At 35.4% G+C, this 24,560-nt stretch overlaps 1 protein-coding gene across 2 annotated transcripts in view; it reads right to left on the reverse strand.

The window, feature by feature from the left end:
* The window catches only part of DYNC2LI1 (dynein cytoplasmic 2 light intermediate chain 1), a 39,307-nt gene that overhangs the window by 2,631 nt on the left and 12,116 nt on the right, over positions 1–24,560 (reverse strand). Inside the window, exons 6-13 of one of the 2 annotated variants that reach the window (XM_081067926.1) lie at positions 22,102–22,288; positions 21,138–21,206; positions 20,436–20,513; positions 17,392–17,468; positions 16,730–16,800; positions 13,406–13,503; positions 12,897–12,989; positions 5,367–5,473 (exon numbers count right to left, since the gene is read on the reverse strand). In XM_081067926.1, the coding sequence (XP_080924052.1) occupies positions 5,411–5,473; positions 12,897–12,989; positions 13,406–13,503; positions 16,730–16,800; positions 17,392–17,468; positions 20,436–20,513; positions 21,138–21,206; positions 22,102–22,288 (736 nt within the window). In that variant the 3' untranslated portion in view covers positions 5,367–5,410. Of the gene's footprint in view, positions 1–2,916; positions 5,474–12,896; positions 12,990–13,405; positions 13,504–16,729; positions 16,801–17,391; positions 17,469–20,435; positions 20,514–21,137; positions 21,207–22,101; positions 22,289–24,560 lie in introns of those variants that run through there. The other variant, XM_081067925.1, reaches the window with a different exon arrangement.

A 24,560-nucleotide genomic window follows, 5' to 3' on the forward strand; every position in this document is an offset into this window, starting at 1 on the left:
TGTGGAATTAGTACTACCCATGTATAATGCGCAACATTATTTTTCCCTCACAAATTTGGGCAAAAATGTGCGCATTATACATGGCAAAATACAGTATACATTTGCAATGTCTCACATTATAGTAGAAAAGATCATTTCATTAAGGAAACCACAGTAAAATTCTGTTTTGTAGAACAGTATTTAAGAATCTGGAGACATTGGTGAATTACCAGAATAGTGTTGTCAATTTTTATAAAAGGTCTTTGACACTGATGATTATGGCATAATAGTTACATAAAGCCCTACAGATTATATATGTCACATCAATTATAGACTATTCTGGAGATGGTAATCTATTAAAGTAGTTTAAAGAGTCCCACAGGAACCTCTTTTGAAATAACTGATTTCAACTTACTAAAGATATGGGTGTACATTGTGAGTGGGAACATTTTCTACTATTCATATGTAGATGAATTTCATTCTCGCTCAGAAACATTTGGAAAATTGACACAGCACATGACTTCAAGCTATTAAATGTTAGTGAAACCGTCTTAGAAAAACACAATGACTTTCAACTTGTGACAATTTGAGTCTTACGTTAAAAATGGACAGAGATGTGTAAGAAAATCAAATTATGTAATAAAAATTCCTGTTACTATTGTGGAATAGGCTGTTCTTCCCAGCACGTCAGTGATGTTTCTGAGCTCATAATGCTTACTATTAATTTAAAAGGAGCTCTTTCTCAACAGCTGTCAGGCATGGCACCTGTCTGCTCCTTAAATTGATACACATTCCTTGGAAACGTGCTACAAATCCTGTGCTCAAGAGTGTTGGAATCACAGATACTGCAACTAGTTTAGGAATTCTTATTTTATTGCAATCATCAGGGAGCTTGCTATTCACTCAGATACCACTCAGCAATCTTGGTATTCTTGGGGTTAGTTGGTGTGCTTATATGAAGCTGGGTGCATGGCATATTGGAATCAACATATTTTATTGTGGAAATAAAAGAACACAGAGCAAATAATTTTCCTGGTTAATAACAGTAATTATACTTACTCCAAATTGAACTTGGCTAGCAGGTATATAAACCTACAGGACTGGAAAGTCTTCTTAAAAGCTATTCCACCTTAAAATAATCGTGGTTATAACCAACTCATGAAATTTTGCCTGCTTATTGGCATAGCATGTGACTTCAAGCTACTAAATGTTAGTGATATCACCTTAGAATACCTCCTTAAAATTGCCTGTTTTTAAAAAATTATACTCAAAATAAGTATGTCAGAATCACTGGAAGTGCTGATTAAAAATGCAGGTTACTGAGCTCCATTCCAGAATCACTGATTCCAGATCTCTAGGTATGCGGACTCAGGAATATGCACTCCCCCCACCACCCCCACACACTTTTTAATTTTTCAATTACAGTTGATATTCAACATTATTTATATTAATTTCAGGTGTACAGCATAGTATTAGATACTTTTTACTTATACAACTTAAGAACTGATCACTCTGACTAATCTAGTATTCCCCTGGCACTACACATAGTTATTATATTATTGACTATATATTCCCTGTGCTTTACATCCCCATGACTATTTTGTAACTACCAATTTGTACTTCTTAATCCCTTCCCCTTTTTCACTTACCCCCAACTCCCCTTCCATCTGGCAGCCATCAATCTGTTCTCTGTATCTATGAGTTTGTTTCTGTTTTATTTATTTTGTTCTTTAGATTCCACTTATAAGCATAATCACATTGCATCTGTCTTTCTCTGCCTGACATATTCCTCAGCGCAATACCCACCTCCTCTCTGCCAGGTCCATCCATGCCACTGCAGATAGCAAGAACCCATTCCCTTCCCTGGCTGAGTAATAGTTCATTGTATATATGTACCATCTCTTCTTTATCCATTCATTCATTGATGGACACCCAGGCTGCCTCCATATCTTGGCCATTGAAATAATGCTGCAGTGAATATATGGATGTACATGTTCCCTACAAATAGCATTTGTGTTTCTTCAGATAAATACCCTGAAATGGGATTACTGAGTCCTTCTTTGTCTCTTGTTATAGCCTTTGTTTTAAAGTTTATTTTGTGGTATAACTATTGCTACTCCAGATTTTGTTGTTGTTGTTGTTTTTCATTTCCATTTTTCATGAACTATCTTTATGTATCCCTTTACATTCCCTCTCTGTGTGTCTTTCAATCTGAAGTGAGTCTCTTGTAGTCAGCATATGTAAAGGTCTTGTTTTCTTATCCATTCAGCCCTCCAATGTCTTTTGATTGGAGCATTTAATCTATTTACGTTGAATGTAATTATTGATAGATATGTAGCTATTAACATTTTATTTTTCATAATTTTGATATATATATTTTTTAATCTTAAAGAAGTCCCTCTAATACTCCTTGTAATACTGGTTTGGTGCTGATGGACTCCTTTAGCTTTTTCTTGCCTGGGAAAATCTTTATCTGTCTTTCTATTCTAAATAATAGCTTTACTGGGTAGATAGCTTTACTTGGTTGTAGGTCCTTGAATATTTTGGGTGAATCCCATCTGGCCTGCAAAATTTCTGTTGAGACATCAGCTGACAATCCTATGGGAGCTCCCTTTTAAGTTACTAGTTGCCTTTCTCTTGCTGCTTTTAGGATTCTGTCTCTGTCTTTAACCTTTGCCATTCTAATTATAATGCGTCTTGGTGCGGACCTGTTAGGGTTCATTCTGTTTGGGACTCTCTGCATTTCCTGGACTTGTATGTCTATTTCCTTTACCAGGTTAGGAAAGTTTTCAGTCATTATTTCTTCAAATAGCTTCTCAACCTCTTACTTTCTCACTTCTCCTTCTGGTATCCCTGTGATGCGACTGTTATTATGCTTGATGTTGTCCCAGAGATCTCTTAAACTATTATCATTTTTTTAAAATCTTTTTTCTTTTTGCTGTTCTGATTGGGTGTTTTCTGCTATCTTGTCTTCTAAATTGTTGATTCAATTCTCTGCTTCATCGTCGAGTCTGCTGGTGTTTCCTTCTAGTGCATTCTTCATTTCAGTTATGGTATTCTGTACTTCTGGTTGTTTTACAGTTTCTATGTCCTTTTTAATGCTTGCTATCTCTTTGTTGAAGTTCTCGGTAAGTTGAGCATCCTTGAGGATGCTTGAGCATCCTAAGGATCCTTGAGCATCCTTATAACCATTATTTTGAACTCTGTATCTGGTAGGTTGCTTGCCTAAATTTAATTTAGTTCTTTTTCTGGAGTTTTCTCCTGTTCTTTTCATTTGGGACACATTTCTTTGTTTCCTCATTTTAGCTGCCTCTCTCTTTGTTTCTATGTATTAGGTCGATCTGCTATGTCCCCCAGTCTTGGCTCGGTGGCCTTATGAAGTAGGTACCTTGTGGGGCCCAGTGGCACAGTCTCCCTGGTCATCTGTACCAGGTGCTTCAGGAGTGTCCCTTGTGTGGATTGTGTGTGCCCTCTTGTTATAGTTGAGCCTTGGTTGCTACTGGCGTGTCAGTGGGTGGGACTGACCCTCAGGGTAATAGGTTGTGGGGTTTGGTCATGTCCACAGCTTACAGGCTGTTGTGCAGGGGGCTTACCCTACTGAGTAGGATTTGCCCCTGTGGGCTCTGGTGCCCATTGAGACCACCCTTTGGGTGTGCTGCTTGTGGAGCTTATTGGGCGGTGCTCTGCTGTTGTCCAAAGCCAACCTCCAAGTATGTTGGTTATAGGGCCTCTTGCAAGGGGCTATGGTACAGGCCCAGGTCACCCACAGTGTATGACCAGCTGGAGACTACCGGGTAAGAGCTACAAAGCAATCCACAGTTGTTTGCTGCATGTGCTAACCCTGGAGGCGCATGGGAGAGGCCATGCTGTGAACTAAGGATGGCTGTCTCCAATACCAGGCCTGGGGTAACTCTGCAAATAGCCAGGATACTCCGAGGCCTGCTGTTATCTGACGGCTCCCTCAAGGTTCAGTTGCTGATAAAGCCTCAGTGGTATGCAAGTTGGATGAGGCAGGGTCTCAGAGTCACTAGAGTGGGAAGAGTTGTGGTCACCAGGTTAATGTAAATTCGGTTTGGTGCCAGTGCTGAGCCTGAAGCTACTCAGCAAAAATCTCAGAGTATACCATAGGACTCTGATACAGTTTTCTAAGAAAGAGTGCAATGTGTCAGAGGTGCTGCTTTTGGAGAAAGTGCCTCCAACTTTGGGGGAGTTGGGTGGGCCGGGGTCTGAGTGAGTCAGCAGGGTGGAGCCCCAGAGCTCACCAGACCAATCAGATCCAGATTTGGACGTAAGCGTAAGGGGTGGGCTCAACACAGGAAAGGTGGCTCACCTGCAGGCTGCACGGGAGGAGCATCTCCTCGCAGGGAAATGGCGATTGTCTTCCAGCCCTCAACCAGAAGCAACACAACTCAGTCTACTATGTCTCTGACACCCCCCACCCTGAGTTACTGTACCTCACCTCCGCTGGAGCCCAAGGTGAGTGCCTGGAAGTGAGCGAGTCTGTGTGCGAGCCCTTTAAGAGGACACCTGGTTTCCCTGCAGCCTTCTGTCCCACCTGGATGTTCAGAATCCCCACTGTTTTTCACAGCCAGATGTTATGGGGGCTTCTCTTCTCAACACCAATACTCTGGACTGGGGAGGGTGGTGTGGGGCTGAGGTCCCTCACTGCTCTGGGGGGAACCTCTGCAGCCGAGATATCCCTCCTGGTTCTCACCTGCTACACGGAGGTTTGCAGTTAGCCAGTGCGGGTCTCTGTCCCTCCTACCAGTATCGGCGTGGCTTCTTATTTATACCTTAGTTATAAAATTTCTGTTCAGCCAGACTTCAGATGGTTCTCCGGGTTGACTATTCTCTAATTTAGTTGTAATTTTAATTTATTCGTGGGAAGAAGCAGGCAGTGTTTATTTTGCCACATTGGATCTCCAGGAATATTCATTTTAAATAAGTCCTTTTTTGGTGTTTTTTGTGCCTCACCATTAAAGTTACGATGCTTGTTAAAGTGAACCCAGTTCTGGTTTCCAACCATCCACATCTGAGAACTCCTAGAGGATTTGTCTAATATGAGCACTAATTTTATATTCATAACTGTTACTAAATGCTCTTGCTTTCATGTTCCTAAAAACCTGTAAGCAGAAACTTATAGATGCTGAACCAAGTATACATTACTTAACCATGTGAGAGGAAGATAGTAGAAGATTCTTTTTATTTTAAAAAATGTTATACAGTTACACAAATTTTTTCCTCTCTAAATGACTTAAAAATATCCAGGGGTGGCACTAATGTAATAAATTCATTTTTCCTTGAACAAATTACACATCTTAACTTTCTTCATTTATTACCATAATATCTAATTTATTAACCAGCTAATATTAATAAAATAATCTTACTTGTATTTGAGAAAGAAGAAATAAACACTATAGTTGAATTAGTTTCAAGAATCCAGCTCAATTTGTTTCCAAGACTTGGAAGAACTTCTTTTGTACTGTTCCAGTTCCTAAAACAGAAATATGTATTATAGGACTTTTAAAAATCAACTTTAAGAATTAAACTAGGCATCTTAAAGCTCTCTTAGTAGTTTTAGATATAACAATGTACCCTTTATAGCATTACCATTCTCAAAATTTCTTGGCATTTGTTTTGTAAATAATTATATTTAGGATTTATTTTTTAGAATATAGAGTCTTTGGAGTTTCTGGGTAGCCTAAGCAGCATTTAGAGATGAATTTAATAAAATTTCAGACAAAATTATATACAATATAGTACATACAAATTGTCTTTCCACTAATGAAATAAAACATTTGTCATATTTTTGATATTTTGCTGTTCAATTCTTGCCAAAACCTGGTTGAAGTTAGCAAAGTATCAATGTACATTTAAAATGTATATATACGCTTTGACCTAGCAACTCTACCTTTAGAAATTTATCATATAGAACAATAGAGAGAAGCACAAGGATGTAAACAGAAGGATATTCACTGCAGTATGTATATGACACACAATTGGAAACAACTCAGATTATCTCCCAGTAAGGACTGATTAAATACATCAGCACTCATTCACGTGTGGCTTCATGGACAGCCAGCAAAATGATTGTGGTCATATGTGAAACAAGCATATAGATGAAGAGAAAGCAGGACACTTCCAGTTTCCATTTTATATACTTCTATATCCTTTGATGTTTTTCATAATGAGTATGTGTTACTTTTACAATTCATAAAATAAAGATAAATTTTAGTGGGAGTGGAAATCCTGCATGAGATGACTGACATTCAGAAAGGACCTTCAGAGGGGAATGACTCCTAGTATCTTACATGTTGTTCAGTGTCTCACCTGTACCAGGTATATCATTATTTCAGATAAGCAAAAAGTGGTTACTCTGCAAGCTAAGGCAATCACTGCCCTTTGGCTGACATCATTGAAGTTCACAGTTACTATGAAGAGAAAATTCCATTCTCGTTTCCAGAAAAATTGTAGATTGTCTCATTCATACTTATACTCTAAGTTATTAAAATTTAAATGTTAAAAGTTTCAAAACTGTATAAAGACTCTGGAAAAAATTTTGTAGTCATTAACTCCAAAGTAGTCTTTACAGCTGAGTTTATTTTTTCTAATGAAGTTAATTCAGTTCACCAGTTACCTACCATTTGGTTTCAAAGATTGTTAACTCATTTTTTTTAAAAAAGCCCCAATAATTATTTTTACCCGTGATAAAGATGAGGGCGTTGTTTTGGGATTCTTTGCTAGTAGTGTCTCCTTTTTGCAGACAGCAAACTTAGAAGAATGGGGCTGGTCACACAGGCCAGAGGAAGGATAAAGCATAGCTAACTAGTGTGATACAGAGCTCACCATGCCCACTAGATTTTCAGTACTGTTATCATGTCAACTCAAAATAATACGATAATACTTTAAAGGAAGGCAAGGAGGAGGATTTTCTTTACACAGCTATTCTTCATGGTTGCTTTAGAGAGGCATTTTAAAAGTGAAAGTAAAACGAAGAAAGGTTTCCACCCCGCCTCTTAAAAACCTCTAAGTTTTCAAATATAAATGGACACAGTCTTACAATACTTAAAACAGCATCTTCAGTAAAGGATAATAAGAACATTTCCCCCTAAACATGTAAATCAGTATGTGTTTAAATTATAGGCGTAGGGAGTATAATCAAGTTGATTTTTAAAAAAGGGATTCAAAATAGATACGTGTGGTTGGCCAAGACCTTAAAAATAATTGTTTACCTAAACATTTTCTTTTTTTGTTGTTTTCTTTGACAATAAAAATATAGAAAAGAGATAGAAGTGTTCAATAAGTGCTTTCTATACTCACATTCCCTTAAAATCAGGAATGCTTTAAAACTAGAGGGTTTAAAAAAATAGTAAATACTATTCAGGTCCTCTGCCTATTTTTTAATTGGACTGTTTTTTTGTTGTTGAGTTCTTTACATTTTGGATGTTAGCCCCTTAGCAAAGGTGTTGTTTGCAAATATCTCCGATTCTGTTGGTTGTCTCTTTGTTTTGTTGATGGTTTCCTTTGCTGTGCAGAGGTTTTTTTAGTTTGATATAATCCCATTTATTTACTTTTGCTTTCCCTTGTCTTTGAGGTCAAATTCATAAAATCCTCTCTGAACCCAAAGTCCATTAGTACCTATGTTTTCTTCTATGCAATTTATCGTTTCAGGTCTTATGTTTAAGTCTTTGATCCATTTTGAGTTAATTTTGGTATATGGTGACAGCAATCTAGTTTCATTCTTTTGCACATGGCTTTCCAATTTTCCCAGCACCATTTATCGAAGAGGCTGTCTTTTCTCCATTGTATGTTTTTGCCTCCCTTGTTGAAAATTATCTGCCCATATATATGTGGGTTTATTTCTGGTTTCTCAATTCTATTCCATTGGTCTGTGTCTGTTTTTCTGCCAGTACCAAAAAACAGCATGGTATTGGAAGAAAAACAGACACAGACCAATGGAATAGAATTGAGAAACCAGAAATAAACCCACATATATATGGGCAGATAATTTTCAATAGTGTTTTCATTTTCTTTGGGTAAATAACTGCCTTTCCATTTTGTTTATGGTTTCCTTTGCTGTATAGAAGCTTTTTAGTTTGATATAGTTCCACTTATTTATTTTTTCCTTTGCTAACGTTGCTTTTGGTGTCAAATCCAAATAATCTGAGTTGTTTCCAATTGTGTATCATACACATACTGCAGTGAATATCCTATTTACATCTTTGTGCTTCTATTATTCTATATGATAAATTTCTAAAGGTAGAGTTACTAAGTCAAAGGGTATATTATACAGGAAAGTTGCCAGGGGTCGTAAGATGGGTCCTCAGACCTGTGAGGACTGATTTCCCAGTCCACGCATTTGTGGGGACTGGAAGCAAGAGTGATTCTGGACAGCTGTCATAAATGACATGTTTTACTGCTAAGGGATATTGTGGCTTGGTGTCTCCTCTGCTTGCAGGATTATTTAACTTAAGTGGGGACTTCTGAGGCAGAGCGATGGACACATCTTTCTTGCCTATTGATTTTATGTGACTTGGGGCTTTTTTGAAGGCTCAGGTGTTGGAGGAACTGAATGAAACTCACGAGTTAGCCTCCCCATCTTAGAAGTGATGTGCTCTAATTTCTCTGCCAAAGCTTAAGGCCCTGAACTTATTGTTTTATTCCTGATGATTATTTAAGTCACTACCATGTTTCCCTGAAAATAAGACCTAGTTGGACAATCAGCTTTCGGCATCTTTTGGAGCAAAAATTAATATAAGACCCGGTATTATATTACATTATACTATACGATACGATACTATACTATACTATACTATATTATAGATCCAGTCTTATATTAAAATAAGACCGGGTCTTATATTAAGTTTTGCTCCAAAAGACGCATTAGAGCTGATTGTCCAGCTAGGTCTTATTTTCGGGGAAACACCGTAATAATGCAGCTTGGGGATGGGGAGGGAGTCAAAAGGAAGATCACACTGGTTTCAGACAGACTCAAGGCCAGTCCACTACTCATATGTGATTGTATTATATTTGAATGAAACAGGATGTCGTCGTTCCTCCCAAGAAACACAAGAATCAGAAGCAACTATTTGGGTTAAAGGTGCAGACACAGCACATAGTATAGACTTAGGCATTTCCAGGCTGTTTTTAAGTAACGACACACTTTTCTGTAATTATGGAAAACACTGAGTAAAACTTTTCAAAAAATGAATGTTATTATTGTTCTAAATGGCAAATCAAATCAAATCTAAAGATTATAATGCTATTTTTATTGAAAAGTGTGATGTGGCAATAATCATAACATTGATAAAAGATCAAAAAGATAGTCAATATCAAGAAAGAGCTGTAGACAACTGGCTAGATTTTCACCTAACACAGGTGAATTCTTTTACATGCTATATTAATAAAACTGGCATTGACTGTCTTTCCCATATAAAAAATGAAAATGTTTTTTTAAGTGTTTAGAGGGGAAGTAATAGGAATCTTTCACAATTAATCTATAGAGAATTTTCTCATACCTGAGTCAGCTTTTGTGTGTATCAGTACACAATTGGAAACAAACGTAAGGCTCTGACACTACTTTGGGAGAGCATGAAATAATACACAAATTAAAAATTTTGGCTATTAGAATATCAAAATTTGGAAATCAATTAAATAATTGAGCATCAGCTAGTAATCATTAGGGTAACTTTAAGGCAGAAGCATAACATTATGGTAAGGTACCATGTATGCGAACTGAGATCAGTGCATTTATCTATTGAAACACCATAAATGAAACTGGTTAGAGACAAAATTAGGATATTATAACTTTTCAGATAGGTTAAAAAAAAAACTGTCAGCCAAGAGAGTACAGAATTTAGTGAGGTAGCAGGAGTTGAGCGAAGAATGATACAGGTATTGTGGGGTGGCTTTCCAGTTCCACTCAATATTCCTATGGTTTTATGTCAGTTAGGGAAGATGGATTTGAATGTGAAAACTCATAATACTAGCTATGTATATAAATGTAATAAAAGGGATCACTATGCAATGTAAATGGATACTCTTATCAAAAATGGCAGTTAGTCATTGACTCCCAGGTAAATATTAATTCAAGGATGACTTCCAACTAATCTGTCTAGCCACGGTGCACATAAGGATTACATAAGGTCATTTTACTCTTCCTACAACATGCCTCCCAGTTCATTTTAAATGGAGGTATAACTGACATACAACATTATATTTGTTTCAGGTATACAACATAATGATTCAATATTTGTATATGTTGTAAAATGATCAACACAGTAAGTCTAGTTAACATCTGTCATCATACATAGTTAAAGAATTTGTTTTCTTGTGATGAGAACTTTTAAGATCTACTCTTAGCAACTTTCAAATATATGATACAGTATTATAGTCACCATGCTGTGTAGTACATCACCATGGTTTATTTATTTTATAACTGGAAGTTTGTATCTTTTGACTCTGTTCACCCATTTGGCCTACTCCCCGCCCCATGCCTCTGGCAACAACCAATCTGTTCTCTGTATCTATGAGCTTGTTCTTCATCCAGTCATCTGTTGATGGACAGTTAGGTTGTTTCCATATCTTGTCTACTGTACATAATGCTTCAATGAACACGGGGATACATGTATCTTTTTCAAATAGTGTTTTCATTTTCTTTGGGTAAACAACCAGAAGTAGAATTCTGGATCATATGGTAGTCCTATTTTTAATTTTTTGAGGAAACGTCATACTGTTTTTCATAGTGGCTGCACCAATTTATAGTCCCACCAACAATACATCCTTGGAAATACTTCATATTTCTTGATTTTTTTATAATAGCCATTCTAACAGGTGTAAGGTGATATCTCACTGTGGTTTGATTTGTATTTCCCAGATGATTAGTGAGCATCATCATCATTAGTGAGATAATATTGAGCATGTTTTCATGTACCTGTTGGCCATCTGTATGTCTTTTTGGAAAAATGTCTATTCAGATCCTCTGCCCGTTTTTTAATTAGTTTTTTTCGTTTTTTGCTATTGAGTTGTATGAGTTCTTTATATATTTTGAACATTAACCCTTATTAGATATATGATTGGCAAATATTTTCTCCATTCAGTAGACTGCCTTTCCATTTTGTTTATGGTTTCCTTTGCTGTACAGAAGATTTTAGTTTGATATAGTTCCACTTATTTATTTTTTCCTTTTTTAACGTTGCTTTTGGTGTCAAATCCAAAAAATCATTGCCAAGATCAACATAAAAGAGCTCACTGCCCATCTTTTCTTCTAGGAGTTCTATGGTTTCAGGTCTTAGAATCAAGTCTTTAATCCACTTTGAGTTAATTTTTGTGTATGGTGTTGTAATATAAGATAGTGGTCCAGTTTCATTCTTTTTGTGGCTGTCCAGTTTTCCCAATACAAGTTATTGAAGAGACTGTCCTTTCCCCATTTTCTTGGCTCCTTTGTTGTAAATTTTATTTATTATTATTTTTTAATTTATTAGTTTCAGGTGTACAAGACAAGGTAATACTTAGACGTTCATCATTTATATCCCTCACACTGTGGGCCCCCTCCCCCATCCACTATCCCTCCGACCTCACACCGAGGCATCACATTATATATATAAAATTATAGTTGGCATTCATTATTGTTTAGCTTCCGGTGTACAGAGCCATGATCAGGCATCCACAGTATCCCTGAGGTGGTCTCCCAAATAGGACACATGTCCATCGGATACCCAACAAAATCTTTACATTATTGAATACGTTCCCCAAATAACTTTGTTGTAAATTAATTGACCATATATGCTTAGGTTTATTTCTGGGCTCTCTATTTTGTTCCATTGATCTATGTGTCTGTTTTTATGCCAGTATCATATTGTTTTGATTACTAAAACTTTGTAATATAGTTTGAAATCAGGGAGCGTGATGCCTCCAGCTTTGTTCTTTTTTCTCAAGATTGCTTTGGCTATTTGGGGTCTTTGTGGTTTCACACAAATTTTAGGATTGTTTGACCTATTTCTGTGAAAAATGCGATGGGAATTTTTTATAGGGATTGCAACATGCCTCTTTACTTTGCTACAGCTAGAAACCCTCTACATATTAATGACAGATTTTTCAAAAGTCTTCTAGACTATGTCTAAATAAAATGTTTTGCTTACTCATTCTAGGGCCCCCTAAGGAGAAAGGCTAGTGTGGAGGAAAATACCCTGGTCACTGCTCCCAGTGGATGGCTGTGTTCAGGTTATTCTTGTAACAGTGCGACTGCACAAGTTATACAGCTCTACAAATCCCACCTGATAGGTTGTCAGGGCAATTTATAGTGTTTACTATACAAAAACTTATATAAGGTCAGATTCCACATAGTGTCTCATTTTGTATAACTAAAAGGAGATCTGAGAAAATCTAAGTAGTGGGTCATGATGAATTTACCAACGTTTGCATGCTTATATCAGACGTGTGTATCACAAACAGTGCTATTTGGCATATATGGAATGCAGTCTCCACTTTTAACCACTTTCCTGAGAAATCCTGGATTTTGTCTGCTATGTTTGTGTGCTTTCAGACTGGTACAAAACAAGTATAGGTATGTCTGAATGTCCTAACAAAAACCAAACCCTTTTACATAATCCCACAAACAAAAGAATATTATAAAAGTGTCTCCCCAGCAGCAAGGTAAGAATCACCACCCGTCTTTAACATAAACTGGAAAATCCAAAAGGATATGGGAACATTAAGACATTTTTGGGTGGTAGAATAGGTGATATTTAATTCTTTATGCATATCAGAATTTGATTCTTTCCTATAGTATAGATGTACTATTTAAATAATTATAAAGTAAAAAACATTAAGCAAGTAAATTGAGAAAAATCTATGACATTCGAGAGCTTTTTTTGTGATAATTCAAGATGAAATAAAATAAATGTTTAGGATAATACCTGATCCTTCTGAATTCTCATTTCATCAACTTCACTTTCAGCATACTGAGGGTCTTTTGCGGGGTCCTTGATATCTTTTAGTGTGTTGATACTCTGAAATTACAATTCTTCAAATCATTTCATGTCCATAAGCCAAAACCTTCAGTGACTACCATCATCTCACAAACCCAGGTCCCACTCTTCAGCTCTCTATGGTCTTCTGAGCTTTTATCATCACCATAAAGGGCCATTCAAATTCCACCAGGTCCTCTTTCCTCCCTCTCCTTTCCGTTGATGTCACTCTCTTGTCTAATATCCAGAGAACTCTGTTTGAAAGTGGAGCAAGGACTGTGTCTTACCCACCTTTTAATCCCCACAGTGCCTCATATACAATAGATTTTAAGTGAAGGTTTAATTTTTGAGCATGAAAGTTGAAAACAAAGTTATCACAGTAGGCCCATTGGAACATTTCCCAATAACTATTGAATAGTGCTGAAAATTCTTGCTTTAAAAGAATTAGAAATATGTACCTTTGGTGGAAAGAGCTTTTCATACACTTTTTTCCACAAATCTATTGGCGAATGGGCGTGAAGCTTTCCAATGTCATTATCAGGAACAGGAGGAGATCCTAAAATTGGAAGTTTTACTCCAATGACTGCATTGATTAAAACATTGCAAACTCTATCATCAATAAAATTGATGGCAGTTATAAAAGTATAGGTCTTTGATCACCCGTTTCCTGTCTCCCTAACACAGTCACTGTTAAAATTTATCCCAACCCAGTGTAGCAAGGCCACAGGGCAGGTTCCCATACCAGAAGAGGAGACAGAGTAATGAGTAAACTGTAATTCTCTTTCCTCACACTTAAATTGCTATCCAGCAAAAATATAAATGTTTGATAATCTCATGTGTTTGTGAATTTGTAAGAAAACCGATTCTCATATGTGCTGCTGGTTAGAGTGCAAACTGGGATAACTAATTTGCAGGGTAATTTGGCACTAATAAATACTATTAAAATACTAAAAAAGGTCATGCCCTACTAATGAGCAATTCCAGTTTTTGGTGTTTATCCTAGAAACATCTTCAAACATGTATTAAGGGTTTCACACTGCAGCATCATTTGTATTAGTGAAAAATTGGTCACCACCAAAATGTCCATCAATAGAGGAATAGTGAACTAAATTATTGTGTAACACTATCCGCCAGTCAAAACACCAAATGGACCTGCATATAGTATTACTATGGAAAAACTACTAAGGCATAATGTGTAAAAGAGGCAAATTTCAAAATGATACAGAATGATATAATTATGTTAAAACAAATATATATATTTTTTCTATATCACTTACACATATACAGAAAATGATCTGGAAAGATACATGCCAAACTCGATCCTTATATATTCTATTTTAATATTTTATGAGGAGCACGTCTTTATCTCTTGCTTGTATAATTTAATTTGAAAAATTTTAAAAACTTGCTGCCTCTCCTTGATAATTTTCAGTCTATAATCTGGGATTTTTCTTGTGGCTCAAAATCTGTATTGTTCACTAAGATTGTTTCACTGTTGATCTTTCAAGGCCTCCTATTCCTTTGGTGGGAAGACATCGATACAATCCATGGATCTTATTCAGCTTTCCCAAGTGATTTACTTGTCCGTGTGTGTGTGTGTGTGTGTGTGTATTCTGTACAATTTTATCACTTTACATCCATGTATCCACTACCACAGTCAAGATACTGAACAATTCCATTACCACGATGATCCCAGCGGTCGCTCTTTTATAATCACACTCACCTCCTTCCCAACCTCTTCCCTCCTACCTCCCCACCCACAGTCTTCTCCTTAAACTTTGGTAACCACTAATCTTTCCTTCATTTCTAAAATGTTCCATTCTAAAAATTTCATATAAATAGAATCATAATGTATATAACCTTTTCTGATTGGCTTTATTCATTCAGTATAATTCCCTGGAGATTTATCCAAGGGTGTGTATCAATATTTTGTTCCTTTTTACTGCTGAGTAGTATTCTCCAGTAGAAATGTACCACAGTGTTGTTTATTAATTCATCTATTGAATGACATCTGGTTGTTTCCAGTTTTGGGGCTATTACAAATAAAGCTTTTACCGTGTTTCTCCGAAAATAAGACCTAGACGGACAATCAGCTCTAATGCACTTTTGGAGCAAAAATTAATATAAGACCTGGTCTTATTTTACTATAAGACCCGGTCTTTAATATAGTAATATAATATAATTAATATAATGTAATATAATATAATATAATATAAAATATAATACTGGATCTTATATTAAGTTTTGCTCCAAAAGATGCATTAGAGCTGATTGTCCAGCTAGGTCTTATTTTTTGGGGAAAAGGGTAGGAACATTTTTGTACAGATTTTTATGTTCATTTCTCTGGGATAAATGCCCAATAGTGCAATTTCTAGTTCATAGGGGAGTCGCATGCTTCATTTTATAAGATGCTGTCAGACTGTTTTCAAGAATGCGTGTAGCATTTTACCTCCCACCAGCAATGCATAAGCGATCAAGTTGCTCTGCATCCTTGTCAGCACTCGGTGTTGGCACTGTTTGTTGTCTCAGTTATTCTGATAGTGTATGGGGATATCTCAGGGTGGTTTCAATGTGAAGTTCCCTAATAATTAATGATATTAAACATCTTTTCACGTGCTTATTTGCCCTTTGTATATCCGCTTCAGTGAATGTCTGCTTGTGTCTTTTGCCTATTTTCTAACTGAACTGTTTGTTTTCTTACTGTTGAGCTTTTTATATAGTCTAGATACTAGTCATTAGTTGGATATGTGGTTTGAATATATTTTCCCCAAGACTATAACATGTTTTTTCATCCTTTTCACATGGACTATCAAGAGCAAAAGTTTTTCATCTTGATGGGTCCAAGCTCAATGATTTTTAAATTCAGTAATTCTTAACCCTTTTCTAACTTCCAGTTACTCATATGGGCAAAGTATTTCCATAAGCATTACCTATCAGCACACAGAGTGATTCTCACTGCTACTGAAATTAAGTTGGTACTAATGATAATTATAAAAATAAAAACTCCATCTTCATGATCACTGATTAATCATCTCTATTCCTTTCATTCCAATTCACTCTATAATCTCATTACAAAGATCTCTAAATTTGAAGTTAAGTCAACTTTAGCTCATAAGAGTGATGAGAAATGAGAAATAAAAAAGAAAAGTACTGTCCGCTAGAGTTTTTTTTTCATGCCCACTAGAGTTTAAAACCAAACTATGACAACCTTAGAGTATAAAGAGTTGCTAAGCCCAAAGATCTTCAAAATGAAAATAGCTTCTGTAGAAAGGAACTTGTCTAGGTAAACCCCTTTTGCTTCATGAGCCTAGGGCATCTATAAGTTTAGGAAATATATCCCATTAAATGAGGCAAGCTAATTAGTAAAACTATTCTTTTTGATTTATTCTATCACTTGATTCTCTAATTTTCCTTATTGCCCATAATAGATAGCTTTGAATTTCCTGACCCCTCTATGCTCTTGGTTTTCTTTTAAACCTAAGGAGCTAAAATTTAAAGGTACCTAGAAATCAGTGAGGGAAAGAAAATACATGCACGTTTTTTTAGTGGAATAGAGATCAGAAGTCTGTCTCACGTGACAACGTCCCTTCCATCACAAATATGTCAATGTGCTATACGCGTACGTTGAATCAATATTGTGTATACAAATAAATACATAGGAAATGGCAGCAATGATAATGAAACCAGAAATGGTTGTATGTTGGAGATGAAGTGAACATGGAGTAGGATAAAATCAATAAGCAATTAAAAAAAGATTGATCAATCTTAATAAGTTCACCGACCTATATGACTTAAAGAATCCAATCCTGCTGTGATAAACAGTGGTTTATTCTGATCCACACATATTGATTTGCTACATGGATAAAAAGAAAAAAGAATCTAATTTAGTTCAGCAATCGAATATCCTGCCATACTCTACTGTAAATACAAGAGTCAAGTTTTATATCTAGCCACTGGTTAAAGCATTGCCCCAAATGAATGAGTGAATATTAATGTGGTTTCAAAAATTAAAGTATAGCATTATTAAAGTTTTACAGGAGAAAAAAAGTGACAGACCCAAATTACCTTAAATCAAAACCAGGAAAAGTCACAAGGCTAAGAAAAATACATACTAAAATTATTGTAATCATATAAGAAAGTGATAATAGAGTGAAAGTTATTAAAATGAGGGCAAAGAAGTAAAAGAAATCAGGGAAACAAGTATAATAGCATCACTGTTCTAGTCTCAAAGAAAGTATTCTATAACTTAGTTGTCAAATTTGAGAAATATTTAAACAATATAAGAAGTAGAAGATAATGTAAAACTATCTCTCTTAAGAACAGACATCTCGGGTACCTACCCTGGTCAAGAAACAAAACACTGGTGAGAACAATAGTCAGATGAGACAATACTGGCCAAAAAATAATAAAATAAAAAGTTATAAAAATTACATTTTAACAGTACCTTTTGTCAATACCAAAAGCCAACTGGTTGATAACTCCCCTTATTTTCAGTAATAGAGCTTCTGATTTACTGGTAAACTAAAAAAAAAAAAAAAAAAAAAATCAGGGTAATAAATTAAATATTCTGCTGTCAAATCACAGAAACAGGTAACATAAAAACATAGTTTTGAACAAGTACAGATTGCAGAGAGAATTACTATTTATTTGCCCCCCCAAATATTTATATTTAGACAAAACAAAACCTGAATAAAAGAAAAGAAATCAATCTTGAAAATTTATTTGAACTGACTCTTCAAACTTCACGAGAGCACTATATTAAAGGACCTTGTATTTATGCACTAATCATTTCAGCTACTCCCACATATGGGTTGTAATCATTGTCAAAATTCAATTTGTTTGGTTAAAAAATAGGAGGTATACATTATAAATAACTTCCATCTAGACCATATTACTGCCTTCAAAGCAATTAACATGGGAGCTGCAGACTAGTCCAACAATGCTGATACTAAAATGATTTTTTCACTTCTCTTCTCAATTGCCTTTGGAGCCTGCAAAATGAGCCACTGAATATTCTCACTGGTGGTATATAACTAGAGTGACCATAACCAGAACACTTTAGAGAGTGAGATGAGGTACTATTAATAATTAAGCAGAGACATCGGGTGAAAAACAGCACATATAGTCACCCTACATACAAATCTTTTATAACTAAATTTGATTTTTGGAAATACCCAAAGTCACTCAGCAGAATCAGAATGACTAAGATGTATGAAAGTGGGGAAAGCAACCTTGAACCAAAATGAAATGTAATTATAAAGCAAAGAGATCAATTTTTCAGGATAAAATTCATTCTGGGTTAAGAACAGGGTCTCAGGGAAAGAATTCAATGGAGAACACTCATATGAATATATAAGATTTGATACATTTATTTTTAAAAATTGAAACAATTTTAATGTTTCTATTGACATAATTTTTTTAAAATATAGGAAATTTTAGTTGAATTTTAAAAACACTTTCTCCTCACTTCTTATTTATTTTGTTCCCTATATGGAGAGAAAAAACCTCATTACAAATGTATTTCATAGGATTGTAGGGCTGGGAGGACATGAGAAGTTTTCTAACTCAACCCTACCATGTACTGCATCAACCACCTTGAAAACATCCTCCATAAATAGCCTCCAAACTTCTGCTTGGAAAAACTTCACGCCTGGGAACTCATTATCTCCCAAAGCAACTCATTCCATTCTCAGATAATGGTAGTATTAGAACATTCTTTCTTATTTTGACCTCAGCTCTACCAATTCCTTGTTCTTGATGCTAAGGGAGCAAAGAATACATTTAACCCCTTTTTCATGGAACAGTCCTTCAAATAGTTAAAGAGCACTGTCACATTCTAGATTATAGAATATAATTTTGTACTGCTTCTCATAGATCTTAATTTTAAGTCCTTTACCATCCTTGTGACTCTCCACTGAATCTGCTCCTACTTATCAATGTTTTTCTATTTTTGTTTTTATTAATTTTATTAGATTACTCATACTATGGAATCAGTATTCTTGACTGAATTATAAAGGATCAACTATAGTGTAGAAAAAAAACTGCTGAGTATCACTGAATCTCGTAAAGCAGATTGTCTCCCTTGAATGGGGCATGGGGTAAGAGTGGCAGTGAAACTGAAAGATGGGGCATTGGCTTGGGAAGGTAGTAAAGTTTTATGGTTCCTTTGGTGGTCCAGAAGTGCTCCTGTAACTCCAACCTCTGATCTCTCGGGCTTCTTGAAAGCTGAGATGAAGCCCTTCTCAAATCCTTACCTTTGTCCCTGATCTGCTAGGGTTTTCCGGGGCCTGCTGTGGCCTGACTTCATCTAAATCTGTTCCCATAAGACCAGCCTGGGCCCTGAGTAATCATTAAATATGATCTGTTCCGAAAGAATGACAGGGATTTCCCTTAGCTAACTAACCAGGACTAAATGTGAGCCCTTGTCTAGTGGCAAAAGTAAGAAATGACAAGATCCAGGGCCTTTGCTTCTAGATGACTCATTCACTTTAAATTCTCTGTATCTTTACAAAACAGTAAAAGAGAATATTTGCAAAGTACTCTGTCAACCTAATATGTAAGCATATAGTACAAACATAAAAGGTGATGATTTTAAAGAAAAGACGTAATGAAAAGTATAAAAATTTTAAATGTAGGTTGTATTTGTCACTGTCATGCATAATATACTAGCTATGAAGGCCGGGGTTTAGGCCATGTTATCTCCATCCTCTGACCACTTTGTTTTGGGGGAAAGAGGCCATTCAAATGGGAAAATAAGAATTTTTTTAAATAAAAAATGTTTTTATATTTTATTACATTAAATGGTATCCAGCAAAATGAGGTCCTGCTGTGGAAGATAATGATAACGGTAATTATAATAACCAACATTTATTGAGCGACACTTTGTTCCAGGCCCTGCGCTAAGCATTTCACATGACTCCCTCTTTTAATCCTCACAACAACCCTACGAAGAAGGTACTATTTTTGTTCATTTTACCCTGGAGGGCACTGAGGCTTCAGGGAAATTAAGTGACTTGTCCAAGAGCACATATCTAGTAACTGGTTGCCCTGAGATTTGAACCCACACAGCATGAGCCCCAAGTTCACGTTTTTTAACCCGTGCAACAGACAGCATTTTTCTAAGTTTAAAAACGAACACACTGTTAAAGGCTCCCCCACCCTTTCTTTTAAGAGAATACAGATTCCAACTGTTAAGGGGAAGCTAAAAATGAATAAATAAATAACCAATTTATCTCTTTAAGATTGATTGGGGTTTATCACAATTTAGAACTTACGCACCAAAGAAACAGTAGGCCATCTAGAAGTGTGTTGTTGTATAGATACATTATCAAATACTCTGTAACACGAGGGTTAGGGGCCAACGGGAAAGGAAAAGAGGGGATGATGTGCATTAGTAAAAGCATTAGTATCTGCAACTCTGCCTCAAGTTGCTAATCTTTCCAAATTTGGCACTGTCCATTCAAGCCCAAAGATAGGAAAGGTACAAACCATTAACGAGGCTCCGTAATAATGTGCAACAAATCGAAGTGTCTTGCATATTACCTTTCTCTTCTCAGAGTCGAAATCCTGAAGAAATAGGTTATGAAGGTGGAAAAACAAGTTGAGAGAACTTAAATATCTGTAGCATGAAGATGCAAATTATGAAATAGAGAAATAGATTATTTCTTAGTTTTTTTTTGGAACACACCTTCAGGAGTAGGATTCCATTACCTTGATATTTGTTTCCATAGAGAGCTGAACAATAGCTGCAGCCTTCTAGAACTACAGCTATCAGATCTTTCCTTGTTTAAACACTTAGCTCAGTAGAATTTAGATATCAGCACACGTTTTACAGTGTAGAATACCCTAAGGATTCTCTGACAAGCAAAGATAAGAAGAAACCAATTTTCTGCTTTCTTCAATTTAAAAGTTGGGAAGTGAGTCCTATCCCTTGGTGACTGGGTTAAAAGTTTCTAAATCTTCTACCTTATCCCTATGCTACAGCCTTATCCTCATTCCACTGTATTTATTGTCTTTCACCCATTTTCTCTTTCTCAATTATAATCCTCTTTTCAACATCTTTAAGATGTGTGACTCCTTGACCTCTCCCTCAGAGAGAGATTTTTCTTATTTCATTATTACTTTGGTTCCTCTCCCATCAAGCACAGACATGCATGTACAACAAACTCAACTAGAAATGGAAGAGCTTACCTGAAAAATATCATATTTACTTCCAATTATGACCAGAGGTATTGGAAATGGGTCAATTAATTCACGATCCTGTTAACAAACACATTTCATTGATTTATTATAATTAATTGTGTATTACTGTATATTCAAAAATATACCATTTGAAGTCTCTTTGTAGATATTGACTTTGTTTACTGAACATAGAAGTTGTTCCAACAGTTTCACTTATTAAACTGTATTTCTCAAGAATGAAACTAGAAATGGCCAAGTCCCTAAATTACTATGGCATTTATTTTTTTGTATTCTGCCTTTTTATTTTCTCATATAACATGTTTTTTTCCCATTTGTTTGTTTGTTTTTTTACTATTTTATATTAACTGTTGCAACAGCACTTACACTGCATACATGGGAACTGTAAACTATCAGTTTTCTTCTGATATTACCTATGTAAAACACATTCATATTAACTCTGGGCAATATAAAATACTGCTCTTAGCTTTCTAGAAGATAATATGTGTGATTGTATTTAAAGAACTATAATTTAACTAGTTGTCAGATGATAAAAGGTATTGAATATGTGACACTAAATGAATGTAAGATATTGACTAACACTGAAGGGTGTTTAAACTCCTTGCTCCCATTGGTAGCTTCATCTAGTTTTTGCCAGGTGACTTTTGTACAGTCTGGTTTTTTAATCTTCATTTTATAAAATCAATATCAAACTGCTACTTTAAAACTATTTCCTTTGATTGGTATAATATGCCATTAACAATCACAGCAGATGTCTAACAAGAAGACGTAAGACATCCTTTTCCTTGTTTTGCTCTTACTGAAGTTTTATCAAATTGCTATAATTTTCCAGTGAGCAGGTTCATCTACATCAGATGAATCTCAAGTCATGCATAAAATCTAGAAAAGTTGTTTGTGATGTTATCTGCAAGTGTATGGGGCAAAGGATTCCAGGAATTCTCCAACAGCAACTCACCGGATGGTCCTTCTGCATATTGCTCCACATCTTCTGTCTCATTTCAGAAGCTGCTTTAGAATTTATCTTTCCCAGTTTCATTATCAGTTTATCTACATGGCTTTTTGTGGCTTGCAACAGATTTTCCATGGTGGCCCAAAGGTCATTAGGTTTTGAAAGATCCAAGACAAGAACAACAGAAAATGTCCTAAAGAAATAAAAAACATCATTAAAAAAAGACTCAAAATAATTACCATTTTGAAAGCCTACTATCTTGAAAATTATTATCTAAGAATAACACTATAGCTTAAGAAAAAAAGAAAAAAAAAACAGCAATTTTCTAAGACCCCCCCCCAAAAAAAAAGAAAGAAAATGAACTCCAAAGTAATAGCCTTTTTATTCAAGTGCTTTTCTCTAGTGATATTTGTGTTACAACCAATAGTGTCACTGAAGTTTTGTTTGAACTAATAATAATTCAGTTCAAATAATCTGCAAGCAATTGAGTCCAATGATGCCATGTTTAGATCCAGTTTTACTATGTGTTCCCAAGAAGGGAAATGAAAATAACAATAACAGCAGCACAATCAGGAAAGGGGAAGAAAACAGATTTACTGATGGCCCTTGCTAGGGGACTACCTAGTTTATTTAATCTCCACAACAACCCCTCCTAGGAGATGTTTCGATGTCCATTTTATGGGTTATAAATCGGAAGTAAAGATTTCTAGAACTAGTACATTGTAGAACTGGTTTTTAGATCCAAAGCCCCAGGTCTCTGCTATCCCATGCTGCCTCACACCTGACCACCACACACCACCACCATCATCACCTACATATGTGCTCATGTTCATGTACATCAAACATAAATCTGAGCTTGGCAACAACAAAACAAACAGCCCAATTTTAAAATGGGCAAAGGACTCAAATTGACATTTCTCCAAAGAAGATCAACAGATAGCCAATAAACATATGAAAATACACCTAACATCATTAATCATTAGGGAAATGCAAATCAAAACCATAATGAGATACTCTTTCACATCCATTATGATAGCTATGATTAAAACACAAAACAAAACACCAGAAAATAACAAGTGTTGGTAAGAATATAGAGAAATTGGAACACTTGTACATTACTGGTGGAAATGTAAAACGGTATAGCAGCCACTGTGGAAAACAGTATGGTGGTTCCTCAAAAAGTTAAACAGAATTACCATATGATCCAGCAATTTCACTTCTGGGTGTATTTAAATCAGGGATGCAAACAGATATTTATACACCAATGCTCAAAGCACTATTCATTATACCCCAAAGGTGGAAACAACCTAATGCCCATCGATGGATGAATGGATAAACAAACTGTGATATATACATTCAGTGGAATTATGCAGTTTTCTATAGGAAAGAAATTTTGACATACTACAACATGGATAAATCTTGAAGACATTATGTTAAGGGAAATAAGCCAGACTCAAAAGGAGTATTTGATTTTATGATTTCATTTATATTGGATACCGAAAGTAGTCAAACTCATAGATACAGAAAGCAGAATGGTGGTTGTCAGAGTTTGAGGAAAGGAGAAATAGGGAGTTATCATTTAATGGGTACAGGGTTTTAGTTTGGGAAGTCACAAAAGTTCTGGAGATGGATGGTGTGATGGTTGCACAATAGTGTGCATATGCTTAATGCTACTAAACTGTACACTTGAGACTGGCTGAAATGGCAAGTTTTATATTTTACCACGATAAAAAACAAACAAACATAAATCTAGGAGTATTTCAGAAAATAGTCATAATAAGTATGTAGAGCCATAATCAGGGGCCAGCACTTGTATATCTTTGATCAACAGGGCAAACATTCTGTTAGTAGATATAGCAAGGGATTCTGTTACTTACTTTATAGTAGAGTCAGTTATTTTGCTTAATTTGAGCAAACAAGCTATTTTGTGTAATTCGAGCAAAACAATAACTCAATTCTATACTACAGGTCTAAATTCAGAAAGTAGTCTTTTAGACATTAATTATCAAGATTGCCTATAAAAATATTGTGCCACAAATTGTCTAGCTAATAATATCTATGTCATTTTCATAAGCTCATAAACAGTTTTGCTTAGCTGCAACAACAATATAACATACTATTAAACTCATGTTATTTTCAGGGATTTCGTATGGTTAATGTTTTAAAAAAGGTAAGTAGGGTTTAACTTTTTTTCTTCTGGTAAAATATATGTAATGTAAAATTTATTGTTTTTATTTTTCTAAATGAAAAAATAACTTTGTTTTAAGCAAAAGAGAAATGGATTATTAAACTTTGTCCAAGATTAAAAATTTTTTTTCATTGCACTGGTAATACTTGTGTCACTTTTACCCTCACAGCAAATAACAGCTAAAAAAAAGTTCAAAACAAAACAAAACAACCCAACTTCTTTAAACAGGGAATCAGACCAAAGGAGATGCTCTATTACAATTCATATAAAGTCTGTG

This window comes from Rhinolophus hipposideros, assembly GCF_964194185.1.
Source record: "Rhinolophus hipposideros genome assembly, chromosome: 12".
NCBI classification, from domain to species: Eukaryota; Metazoa; Chordata; class Mammalia; order Chiroptera; family Rhinolophidae; genus Rhinolophus; species Rhinolophus hipposideros.